The sequence below is a fragment of the Salvia hispanica genome, chromosome 4 (assembly GCF_023119035.1).
Source record: "Salvia hispanica cultivar TCC Black 2014 chromosome 4, UniMelb_Shisp_WGS_1.0, whole genome shotgun sequence".
Classification (NCBI taxonomy): Eukaryota; Viridiplantae; Streptophyta; class Magnoliopsida; order Lamiales; family Lamiaceae; genus Salvia; species Salvia hispanica.
Genome location: NC_062968.1, coordinates 19,131,462 through 19,145,146, shown reverse-complemented (window position 1 = coordinate 19,145,146; position 13,685 = coordinate 19,131,462). Strand labels below are relative to the sequence as shown.

The 13,685-nt window shown below is 32.1% G+C and overlaps 1 protein-coding gene across 1 annotated transcript; it reads right to left on the bottom strand.

Annotated features, from left to right (window-relative positions):
- Positions 1-9,373: 9,373 nt before the first annotated feature.
- On the bottom strand, positions 9,374-10,062 carry LOC125219226 (secreted RxLR effector protein 161-like). The gene has a single exon (XM_048121140.1). It carries the CDS (start codon positions 10,060-10,062, stop codon positions 9,406-9,408), a length of 657 nt encoding a protein of 218 aa, XP_047977097.1. The 3' UTR covers positions 9,374-9,405.
- Between the last annotated feature and the right edge of the window lie 3,623 nt (positions 10,063-13,685).

Below are 13,685 nucleotides of genomic sequence, written 5' to 3'. Positions count from 1 at the left end.
TGACCCTCAACTTCGCATGTTTCATGCTAAATAATTAAAAATCAAGATTCAATTTGTTTACTTGATGAAAGCCATAAGAAAGATAAATAAAGAGAAAATTGATATTTATGGTACTCGGCAATTGTTAAAAAAATTGATATTTTACGTTCAAAATAGATTTTAATATTTATGGTGAATGATCCACAAATTTTCACACATGCAAGTTTTTCTAGATATTTCTGTATACATGTAAAAAATATTGGCATGTTTAAAATTATTATTATTGTTAAATAATTGTTATTTATACTATATTTTATATAATTGCCGAGCAATTTTAAGGTACTCGACAATTGCCAAGCACTCCGAAGTTGCTCGGCATTGTATAAAGAATATTTATATATTACTTTTATATAATTCCGAGCACTTTTAAGGTACTCGGCACTTGCCAAGCACTTCAATGGTGCTCGGCTTGTTTAAGATATTTGATATTTTATGTTCAAAATGGATTTTAATATTTATGATGAATGATCCACAAATTTTCACACATGCAAATTTTTCTAGATATTTCTGTATACATGTAAAAAAATATTGGCATGTTTGAAAATTTTATTATTGTTAAATAATTATTAATTATACTATATTTTATATAATTGCCGAGCACTTTTAAGGTACTCGGCAATTGCCAAGCACTCCGAAGTTGCTCGGCATTGTATAAAGAGTATTTATAATACTTTTATATAATTCCGAGGACATTTATGGTACTCGGCAATTGTTAAAAAAATTGATATTTTATGTTCAAAATTGATTTTAATATTTATGGTGAATGATCCACAAATTTTCACACATGCAAATTTTTCTAGATATTTCTGTATACATGTAAAAAATATTGGCATGTTTGAAAATTTTATTATTGTTAAATAATTATTAATTATACTATATTTTATATAATTGCCGAGCACTTTTAAGGTACTCGGCAATTGCCAAGCACTCCGAAGTTGCTCGGCATTGTATAAAGAGTATTTATAATACTTTTATATAATTCCGAGGACATTTATGGTACTCGGCAATTGTTAAAAAAATTGATATTTTATGTTCAAAATAGATTTTAATATTTATGGTGAATGATCCACAAATTTTCACACATGCAAATTTTTCTAGATATTTTTGTACACATGTAAAAAATATTGGCATGTTTAAAATTATTATTATTGTTAAATAATTGTTATTTATACTATATTTTATATAATTGCCGAGCAATTTTAAGGTACTCGGCAATTGCCAAGCACTCCGAAGTTGCTCGGCATTGTATAAAGAATATTTATATATTACTTTTATATAATTCCGAGCACTTTTAAGGTACTCGGCACTTGCCAAGCACTTCAATGGTGCTCGGCTTGTTTAAAATATTTGATATTTTATGTTCAAAATGGATTTTAATATTTATGATGAATGATCCACAAATTTTCACACATGCAAATTTTTCTAGATATTTCTGTATACATGTAAAAAATATTGGCATGTTTGAAAATTTTATTATTGTTAAATAATTATTAATTATACTTTATTTTATATAATTGCCTAGCACTTTTAAGGTACTCGGCAATTGCCAAGCACTCCGAAGTTGCTCGGCATTGTATAAAGAGTATTTATAATACTTTTATATAATTCCGAGGACATTTATGGTACTCGGCAATTGTTAAAAAAATTGATATTTTATGTTCAAAATAGATTTTAATATTTATGGTGAATGATCCACAAATTTTCACACATTCAAATTTTTCCCTCTTTGCGGACCACTTTTGTGCTCGGGAAAGACCTCCTTTTTTGTAGTGTTGAAAATATCTAAAATTAAAATTCATCTTACTATTAAACAATGGATTAACTTGCTATTCAATCTATTTAGGATAATAATCTTCAAAAGTAAATGCCTTTATAAGAGTTCTGTTGTAAATAACAACCAATTAAACAAATTCAAATCTAATACTAATAATAAAAAATCGATTCTTTCTTTAATCAACCAACACCTGTAATGTTAGAGTAGAATCCTTTTATAATTTACATGATCTTGGGATATTATTATTGGTTTAGTTAATTTTGAATAGCATATTTGCCTCAGTTAGTAGAAGGAGATAAAGATGTGTTTTGTTTAAAGAGAAACACTACTTATAATTTGTCACATGAACTTAATTTGCGGTTTACTATCCAAAACATTGCTATTTAGGGTGTGTTCTAGCTCTCTGATGCAATATGGAAACACATATATATTTTCAGTATTTTTTTGACAAATTTTATAGATAGATAATTATCACCGGACAACAACATTATCAAGCAAAATTGATAGTACAATAATATATTTCTCCTTGAAAAAAGTCTATCATAAAGAACATGAATAGAAAAAACGAAGGGACCACTAAAATATTATACTAATATATAAAAAATCAATCTTTTCTTATTACTCATTTTCATTACTAAAAATTTGCAATCAAAGGAAACTTAACTAATGAAAATGTGAGAAATGAGAGACCTGGGTGAAGACTATTCGAAACGAATTGTCTGGACATGGCAAACTTTATGGAAATCATGTCCTGATGGTGAAGCCCTTCCTCTCAAATTCGCCATTTTTTTAATTACGAGTTTCTGAAGGGTAGAAATGGCAGTCAATCCCTCTGGAAGCATCTCCAGACAAGAACACTCTCCGATTGTTAATTTAGAGAGATGGGGCATGGCTCCTGACTCCACTCTCCACTCCCTCAACTTTGGTAAACCTCTACATGTTAGCCTCATGAGGTGAAGAAAAGTGTTTGGTGGACAACTCAGCTCCTCCCCAACAAATGATCCCCAATATAATCAAGCAAGGGAGCTTTCCCATAATCCCCATTGGATCATCCTCAATCTTGGATTCAAACAGATCCAAATTCTTAAGTTTGGAGCTCAACAAATCACTCTCTTAGCGCCTTCCCTAACTTAGGCATACTCACGTAATTCACCAAGTAAAGAAGATTTTGCTCACTTGTTAAGTCGCAATCGTTTGCCATTGAAACATGACAATACACTATCTTGTTCCAATTACTAATGGCATTCATGATAACTGACATCCTTTCATTATTGTGTATATACTCTTGCCGAAAAACGTCGGAGATTTTCATTCTGTCCAAACATTTAAATTCATGGCATCTACTATCTAAACATTTTAGAGTCTCCAATTCGTCTAATCCCTCATCCAAGCTTACTCGATAATTCTCAACCTTTACTCTTCCATAGTGAGAAAAAACCAAGTGTTTGAATAGTATCATCTCCTTAAAAACATTTGGAACTTTAACATTCCATGAATTTGTTAAATCAAGGTTATTCAAAAATACCAAATTCCTCATTGATGATGGTAACTTATCAAGTTTACATAAATTTAAACGTAAACTTCTAAGGTGAACAAGATTAGTGATCCCTTTAGGTAACTATCCTCCTCCAAATTTGATTCTCACGAAAAATAGATCTGTCAACAATTTGAATTTCTGAAAATCAACTATACTTTGTGGGGAAAACTCAACAGCACTCGCTTTTACGGGATTGAAAAATCGAAGAGATCTTAAATTTTTGCTAGTATCTTCTCCAAAAACGAGTGTAGGCTCGTTCTCGACTCCACCTCTGAAATGGATAGCCAAATGTTGTATTTTCATATGCGGTTGTAAGATGCTAAGTTTCCCACCTTGACAATCCAAGCTCTGCACACCAAACTCCTCTCTTTTCCCCAGTTTCAAACATAGTTCTCGTACTACATCATGAAGTTTGCATTCCATATATTTAACTTGAACGACGGACCTGGAGAGCGATGTCCATTAAAGTCATGTCCTCCTCATCTCCAATATTCTCATATGAAATCATGCCTTGGGATATCCACATCTTAAATAGATACAAAGCAGATATGATTTCGTCCTCCTTGAAAATACCCATATACAGAAAGCAAGCGAAGACTTTCATAGCTTAAACTTAGCACTTCATCAATCTGCTTCTCATCTCTATACATCACTTGTTTCATATTCTCATTTACTAATTCCCACTCAACAATCGATTTTTTCTTTCTCAACACCCCACCGAGTAAACAAATTGCCAATGGCAAATGCCCACATTTATGCACCATTTCTTTCCCAATTTTCTCAAATCCCTCTTCCAATGCAAAGTCTGCATATTCAAGTTTAAAAATAGTACTCCCTCCGTCTCAAGATATTAGACCCATATACCATTTTGGGGTGTCCCAACATAATTGAACCATTTCTATATATGGTAAAAATTTAGTTTATTACCAACTCCACTTACACCACAAAACAATATCTCCTAAATTCATGTGCCCAAAAGAAATGAGTCTAATATCTAGGGATAGAGGGAGTAATCATTTATCAACTATCCAAGACAAAATAATTGTATTAATAGAAAAAATCACAAATTGGTCTATCTATTTTGTAACTTTTTATTTCAATGAACACTAATGGCATTGGTGTTTCTCATGAGAATAATTCACTTTGATCCATCTATTTTTTTTTAATATTAGATCTCATGTACATTAAAAATATTATTTAATCAAACTCTTAAAATATCATTAGGGTTTTTCTAATAAATCAAAAGGTTGGAATGAGTTGATAGAAGTAAAAAAGAATTATCAAAAGAACAAAGAAAATGCTGATAATTAAAACTTATCAAATTAAAGTTAAATAAAAAGGTTGGAATGATTTGAGAGGAGTAATATACAATAATGTACTCCCTCCGTTTCATTGTAATAAAATCATTTTGTCATTTTAGTACGTTCTATAGTAATAGAGTAATTTTTCTTTTTAGTAAAAGTCAACACATTTTTCCACACCAACTTTATCTCTTACTTTTTTCTCTCTTCTTCTCTCTACCATTTTCATTTTCCACTTTATTCTCCCTTTACTTAACTCACCTAACACAATTTTTCTTAATCTCCGTGCCGAAAAGAAACGCCTCCATTACTATAGAACGGAGGGAGTATTATGTTACATAATTATTTAGGATTAATTTTGCTAATACAATATATTTTTCACCTTTCCTCAACTAATCAACGCCTTTTTATTTAGAAAACAATTCTTATAAACTTCTATTTACATAAACTTATTTAGACAATTATTTTATTCGAAAAACTAATTAATTTATATTCTTTCTAATTTGGATGTGCATTTTATTTTATTCTCATCGTCTATTTTAAATTTTATGATTTGGAATATTATCCGAAGTTTCTGATTTCAAATATTTTTTATGTAATACTATAATATATAGCCGCAGATATATGAAAAGAAAGATTAATATATGGTCAGTTGCTGATACAATTATTAAAATTGCACCGAAAAAAAACATACTTCCTCCGTCCCGGCTAAGATGACACATTGCTTAACCGGCACGGGATTTTAGGAGTTATTGGTTAAAGTGTTTAATTAGAGAGAGAGGGTGAGTATAAGTATTAAAGTAGAGAGATAAAGAAATATGGATATTTTAATAGGAGTGAGAAAAAGTAGTTGAGTGTATTAATTGGAGAGAGAAAGTTACCAAAAAAGAAAATGTGTCATCTTAGTTGAAACAAATAAAAAAAAGGAAAATGTGTCATCTTAAACAGGACGGAGGGAATAATTTTTTCAGTATATGTTTTGAATTGAATTAGTAATAAAATTGATGTCACATGCATACGTGGTATCAGCCTATGGGGTGCAATGACCTTCCATCATCAAATTACTTTTATAACTCCCTCCGTTCAAGATGGTCACATTCTTGATTGGCACGGAATTTTAAGAAGTGTTGTTAGGTGAAATAAAGTAGAGAGGAAATAGATAGTTGAATATTTTAATGAGGAGAGATGTGAGAGGAGGTTATTTCCAAAATTGGAAAGTGGCCATCTTGATTGAGACAAACAAAAAAGGAAAGGTGGTCATTTTGAATGGGACGGAGGGAGTATTTTTTTATTTGATGTATTAAAAAATATAACAAAAAAATGAATCCGAAATTAATTTTATAATATAAGACTCAAAATATAAAGGTTTATCATATAATTAATTTTCTATGGATACACCACATGTTGGATGCCACGGGTTGTAATTATCGTATTATAACACACTATGAAAAATAAATGCTAAATTACTATTAAAATAATGTATTAATATAACTATTAAAATTATAATGATTTATTACATATGTTCAACATGGTCTTATCAATTTATGCTCGAGCTATAAAAATTTACCAATAGGAGCGAGTCCAATAATATTCCATCATCGAATGTCATCTATTGTATTATTAATATTTATAGCAATGAAATAAATCCCCGCGATCAATTGCTAACTAATTAGTAATCTGAAACTAAGACTAAATCTTAATCATTAGATTAAAAGATCTAATGTTTGAAATAATGTCATGGATTATATTTTTAATTAAGAAAATTAATAAATAAAATTAGAGGGTATTAATGTCAATCCCCTCTCATTAAAATCATCTTAAAACTTTAAATTTACGTAACTCTCTCGATTTAAATTATTTTTTCACAAAAAATATATCAAATTAAAGATAATTTTATAAGGATTCCAACGAGATTTCAATTGCATATGTTTCGACGACGTTCGGATGATGAAATTTAATATTTTTTATTTTAGTTTTCGCAAATGTTGATAACCAGATTTTTATCAACAAATATATCAAAAAATTTCAATAAAACCATGTAAAAATCTCAATAAATATGTGTTGATATTTTCTTGTACTAGTGTTGATATTCTTATATCATATTGTTGATATTTGTAATACACTATGTTGATATAAAAAAACATTCACGAGAATTATCATATGATAACATAATGACAATATTACCCTTTTGTTGATATTTTGTCTACTATTTATTGAGATTCGTAAGATTTAATCTCATTCACTCATTTTAAAATCTAAGGATGGAGATTTGGTCTTAATTTTAGATTAGGGTGCTATAAGCATTAGAATATGACCCATCCACGTAATATCATTTAATAACAATAATAATTTCATATTGTGCAATATTACATATGCGCATATCTAATTACATTAATTTTTCTCATTTTAAAATCGTATCATTTTATAATACTAGGAGCAAAATTATTAATTGCAAAGAAATTCTAATAGAAATTTAATATGAAATAATTTTTTTAGTTTTGTAAACAAACAAATTTTCTATTTTGAAACCTCTACCAAAATGTACCATTCCCTGGAAATTAAAATTAAATATTAATAATGCTAGAATGTTTGAAAAATAGTAAAAACATATACAAATATGTATTATAGGTAATGATAAAATGCAAACTCATATATTGTACAAACTTCAAACTGATCTGAACCGTTAAAAAATATCAACAGATGACAAAATAGTAGCAACAGATTATATCAACACATCATCAACAGTCGACACTGTACTGATATTTTCTGTTGTTACTATTTTATCATTTATTAATATTTTTTATTGGTCCAGATCATAATATGGTATGGTGTAATATTTTACCTAAATAAGGGGCGTAATATTAATAAAGGATAAAAAGGTAAACTTAATTGTTATTCAACCAGAAATTTAAATAAACTGATTTTTCTTTATTCTAATATAAAACTGACCTGGAATGTTTCCATGGTGAAATGCTTTGTATTTGAGTAGTTCCATTGCAACATTCATATGCAAAATGCCATGTTTGACTGTCAATCCAATCTCTGCAACCTTTTGTTTCCGTGTTGTCACCAATATTTTGGTGTGCGAATCTTGGACAATGAATAGATGCTTCAACTCATCCCAATGAGAAAGTTCCCAAAGATCATCCAAAACTATGACACATCTCTTCTCTCTTTCAAAATGTAGGAATATTTGCGGACCAACTGTGTGAGGCCTCTTCTCCTTGAATATATTTGATAAGCTGCGTGTTGGGAATTCTTGTAATCATCTAATGAGCGCAACGAAAATTTGCATACAAGAATAATAGATCTAGATTCATAATCATATTGCAAGTTGAGCATGTAAAACACAACGGAACTAAATCTTACTTGTTGTGTTATTTTCTTCTGCGATTGAATCCTGCAAGTTGAATCCACTACTATCGAGGTCCACGTGCAATCCAATCCGATGCAGGAACTATCCCGGTACAATTGCTCCGTAGAAGAATGCTAGGAATTCTCTCTACAAAGCTTTACGTATTTTCTCTCTAATGTTACGCTATTTCTCATGTCCCACAATGGAGAATAAATAACCATTATATAGATGAAGTGTCACTAGGGTTTCATGATTGTTGGGCTTATGGACTATTATAATTATAGCCCAACTATAATTACTTAATCCATATTAATCTAATTCTAGCCCATTTCCTTTCAATCTCCCACTTGGACTAGCATTAGATATAATACACAGTTCCAACTTTGTACCCTTGAGCGGATCAAAATACACTTATAGTGTGACCCTTTAGGCCCTCATTATCGACGACGATCTAATCGAAGTCTGCACAAAACTCCTAGACTGCGTTGGCAGCGTAGCTCGATATATGAAGGACGTTTACGTGAATTCGGTAAACAAGCCTTTACATAAAGTTTATAGTAATATCCTTTCATTCATGAACCACCCGATTGAGCCTAAGATTTGCTATGTGTCATCCAAATAGCTCAATCACTTTATCTCATCTTCATTAAATGACCCATTCGATCATATTCAATTACTTTAATCGAATATATCTTTGCATTGGCCAATGACTTAATGGTCAAGTAATATAGAGAATTTGAGTGTTCTCTCGAAATTCTAATCGAGGAATGAATCTCATTCTTGGCTCAACTACCATTTTCATTTATCTTATGATATACCCAACACAGGTCCGTGTCTCAATCCTCCTTTGGGAGGCAAAGCGTTGGACAAGATCAAAGCACACCACTCAACAAACAAAATGTGTAATGACCTCAGATCCAAGGACTATTACATACTCCATGCACTAATAAACTGTAGACACTTGACTAAACAATTTAATAGTAGGGTATACCAATACTCTCCAAAGTATACCCATGGGTCCATCACAAATATCTGATATCTCATAGTTGTGAGAACAACTACATTCTCGAAGAATGTGATGCAAACCCCATGCTAACCTATAACATATAATCAATATCCCATTTTTTATGATCATTGGTTAGGGCTATTTTAGAATTATACTATATCTTTAATGTCTCACACCATTAACGACAGTCATAATTCAAGGGAACAAATATTTAGAATAAAGACAAACATTTAAAACAATCATTCCAATAAGTGCACAAAACCCATAGAAAATTAAATTTTCATAGAATGTGATCAAGTAATATTGTCTCAACACAAAATGTTTCTAAGACATATAAAACTTTAACTCCCACTGATTCAAAGCCATCTACCAACATGCTTAACACCTAAGCTCTCAAAGTGCTTGTTGTGTTTTGCTATATAACGGTTTAGTGAAAGGATCAGCTAAATTATCATCAGTGGGTACTCTTTCTAATTTTATGTCGTCTCTTTCGATTATTTCTCTGATCAGATGATATCTTCTGGGAACGTGCTTGTTCCTGTTCGTAGCTCTGGGTTCTTTTGCTTGCGCAACAGCACAAGTGTTGTCACAGTACAAAGGTATTGCACTACTGGCACTCGGAAAGACACCCAGTTCCTTAACGAACTCTAACAAAGCAACAACTTCTTTGGCAGCTTCAGATGCAGCAATATACTCGGCTTCGGTGGTGGAATCGGCAGTTGTACCTTGTTTGGAACTATTCCAACTCACTGCTCCACCATTGAGGATAAAAACATATCCAGACTGAGACTTATAGTCGTCATGGTCTGTTTGGAAACTAGCATCAGTATACCCAGTAACTGATAACTCTGGTTGTCCACCATAGACTAAGAAATATTCTTTAGTCCTTCTAAGATACTTAAGAATAGTCTTAACAATTTTCCAATGTTCCTCACCGGGATTTTGCTGAAATCTGCCTGTCATGCTAAGCGCATAGGCCACATCTGGCCTAGTAGATATCATGGCATACATAATAGATCCTATAGCCGAAGCATATGAGATCCTCTTCATGTTGTCTCTTTCTTTGTCATTAGAAGGACAATCCTTCTTTGACAATACAATGCCATGTCGCATAGGAAGAAAACCTTTCTTAGAATTCTCCATTGAGAAGCGCCTTAACAACTTGTCTATGTAAGTGGATTGTGATAATCCTAACATCCTATTTGGTCTATCTCGATAGATCTTAATTCCAAGGATATAGGAAGCATCACCCAGATCCTTCATCATAAAGGATCTAGACAACCACTCTTTCACGGATTGCATCATGGAACGATCGCTTCCCATAATCAAGATGTCATCAACATATATGATAAGGTATACGACGTTTCCATTTTCGCGTTTACTATAAACACATGGATCCTCTTTGCTTCTGACAAAACCAAACGATTTGATTGTTCTGTCAAAACAAATATTCCAACTCCTCGAAGCTTGCTTAAGTCCATAAATGGACTTCTTTAGCTTGCACACTGCATTCGGCCTTTCTTTCGATACAAAACCTTCAGGTTGTGTCATATAGACATCGCCTTCTAATTCTCCATTGAGAAATGCGGTTTTGACATCCATTTGCCAAATATCAAAATTGTAGTATGCAGCAATTGCAAGTAATATCCTAATGGACTTGATCTTAGCAACTGGCGAAAAGGTTTCATCATAAACAATGCCTTCGTGCTGACTATAACCCTTTGCCACTAACCTAGCCTTGTAGGTTTGTACTTTGCCATCTGCATCTCTCTTCTTTTTGAAGATCCATTTGCAGCCTATAGGGTAAACCCCATCTGGCAAGTCAACTAGTTCCCAGACTAAGTTGAAGTACATCGAGTCCATTTCACATATCAAGGCTTCAAGCCACTTCTCTCGATCGGTGTCTGACACCGCCTCGGTATAGGTTTTAGGCTCATCGTCATCTAAATCAACTTCATCATCTTGGTTCTCAACCATTAGATTCAGTCTCTTAGGCGGACGACGAGTCCTTCTAGGCCTATTGAGTTGGTTTTGCTCTGGTTCAGGCTGTTCATTCTGTATGTGAGAAGATTCAGGAATATCCCCATGATCTTCTTGAGGTGGAGGTGATGCGACTATTGCATCATCTTGTCTTTGATGCATCTCATTGTCTTGAGGAGGTTCTTCGAGAGTCCCTCTAAGGTCTCCTCTAGTAGTAATTTCCCCTTCCAATAGATCATCAAAAACTCCCACTGAGTTATTGTTCAAACCATTTGACAATACCTCATCCTCAGTGTTATCTTCAAGATCTACAATGTTGTGACCTTGTTCCTTTAAGACATAATTGTCTTCAAGAAACGTCACATTCCTAGAGATTATCACCTTGTGATCTCCAGGGCAGTAGAATTTATATCCTTTAGTTTCTTTAGGATATCCCACAAAATAACATTTCTCACTTTTAGTTTCCAATTTATCAGTCATCATTTTCTTAACAAAAGCTGGACAACCCCAGGTCCGGATATGGTTAAGACTTGCTTTCTTGCCACACCATAACTCATATGGTGTTTTCTCGACTGATTTAGAGGGAGACTGGCAAAGCTCATCAACGGAACTAAATCTTACTTGTTGTGTTGTTTTCTTCTGCGATTGAATCCTGCAAGTTGAATCCACTACTATCGAGGTCCACGTGCAATCCAATCCGATGCAGGAACTATCACGGTACAATTGCTCCATAGAAGAATGCTAGGAATTCTCTCTACAAAGCTTTACGTATTTTCTCTCTAATGTTACGCTATATCTCATGTCCCACACTGGAGAATAAATAACCATTATATAGATGAAGAGTCACTAGGGTTTCATGATTGTTGGGCTTATGGACTATTATAATTATAGCCCAACTATAATTACTTAATCCATATTAATCTAATTCTAGCCCATTTCTTTTCACTGCGTGCCTTTCAATGGTGGATTCGGATCTGTAGGCGAGATCTTTGATCTCGGAGATCAAATTGAACATGGTTCTGCTTTCATGTCGTTTTTTATCAGCATCTTCGAGAAGACACTTCATCTCTTTGAGCTGCCTCTCCAGCTCCTTCACTTGATTGCCCACACCAGCTAAAAGCTTTACCTCTGTCTTTGCCTCAGCCAGTAACAAATCACCGATCAATGTTAGAACAGACGACACTACTACTGCCTCTGCCATTGCAACAATTTTAAGCTTTGATTGTTTGGTCAAGGCACAAATGTGAAGACACAAGGGAATGAAAGAAACAAGAGAGCAAGTGTAGATTGAGAAGGTGTGATGAAGAACAAAGAAAGGATAAGAAACAAGAAATGAAAGAATCAAGAGAGGATGTTTTGATTAAGAACGTGTGATGAAATTAAATGGACAAAGAAACATGGAATGAAGAAAATGGAATGAAATCAGTTAAATAGTCCCACTTTATTCTTTTCTTATGCTTATAGTGTGAGCAGTGAAATGATTTCACTTTATTCTTTTCCTAAGTTTATTTCGTGATTAGTTAAACAATCTAACGTTATTATTCCTTTCTTACGTTTAACATTGCCTAACGATGCCGTTGTTTATTTTTTTTAGAATAAATGTTTAAAAATAACTTGCAGAAGCATGCAATATTTTTTAGCTAAATGAGAAAATATAAACTGTCTTGCATAATTAAATTTAACATTACTGTCTTCCAACTGTATGGAACTAGCTAAAAGTTCATAGTATAAATTTGTGACTGCTACACACCATGTATATGTGAACTCTTTATATAAGGTCACGTTCATTTGATGCATGTTTAACATTGTTTGTTTTGATTTATATATTTAGTTTGATTCTAATACATTAAAATTTTTTATTGAAATTCTTAATTTCACAAAATTTATAAAAAGCAAAGCTCGATTTATTATTTTATTCTTTTATATAAAGTTATAGAGAAAATAAGCGAATCAAGTTTTGATTTTTATGAATTGTGAACTTAATTAAAAATCTCAATACTATTATGTTTATTGTACAAAAATCAAACTAAATATATAAAATAGAACAAACAATACTAAACATGTTTCGAACGAGTGTGATGCTCATAAGGTGTGTAGCATATCAATTGGAAGAAACCTGGAATGTAAGATACAAGAGAGAAGACTGAAATGTGTGTGTGAGTTAACTTAGTCGTTGAGTGGTAACGTGTGAAACCAAAGGTAGTTGAGTCAGTTTCCCTTTTTAGTGAAATTTTTTTTATTTTCTCATTTACTTTACTTTCTCATTTACTTTACTTTCTCTTTCCATTTCATACTTTATTATTTTTTCTATTTTATTCTCTACACTCTAACCTTTAAACTTCTACTATTTCTTAAATTATGTGCCCAAAGAAATGCTTCAGCTTACTTAAAATGAAGGAAGTATTACGTATTCCGTGAGCAGTATAATAATCTCGCTATTCTTTTCTTATAATTTATCATGAAATAGTCTTAGTTTTATTCTTTCCTTATGTTTATTTCATGATTAGTAAAATGATCTCACTTTATTCCTTTCTTATGTTTAACAAGGAAACACGGAATATTGGAATGTAAGAAACAATTAAGAGAGGAGATTGAAAGGTGTGTCTGTGAGTTAATCTAGTGGTTGGTCGAGTGGTAACACATGAGGCCAAAGGTAGTTGTGTCATTTTTTTTTATAAAAAAATTTATTCTCT

Excerpts from the sequence above, each read along its gene's own strand:
- LOC125219226 (XM_048121140.1), bottom strand. The coding sequence starts at position 10,062 with ATGAAGAGGATCTCATATGCTTCGGCTATAGGATCTATTATGTATGCC.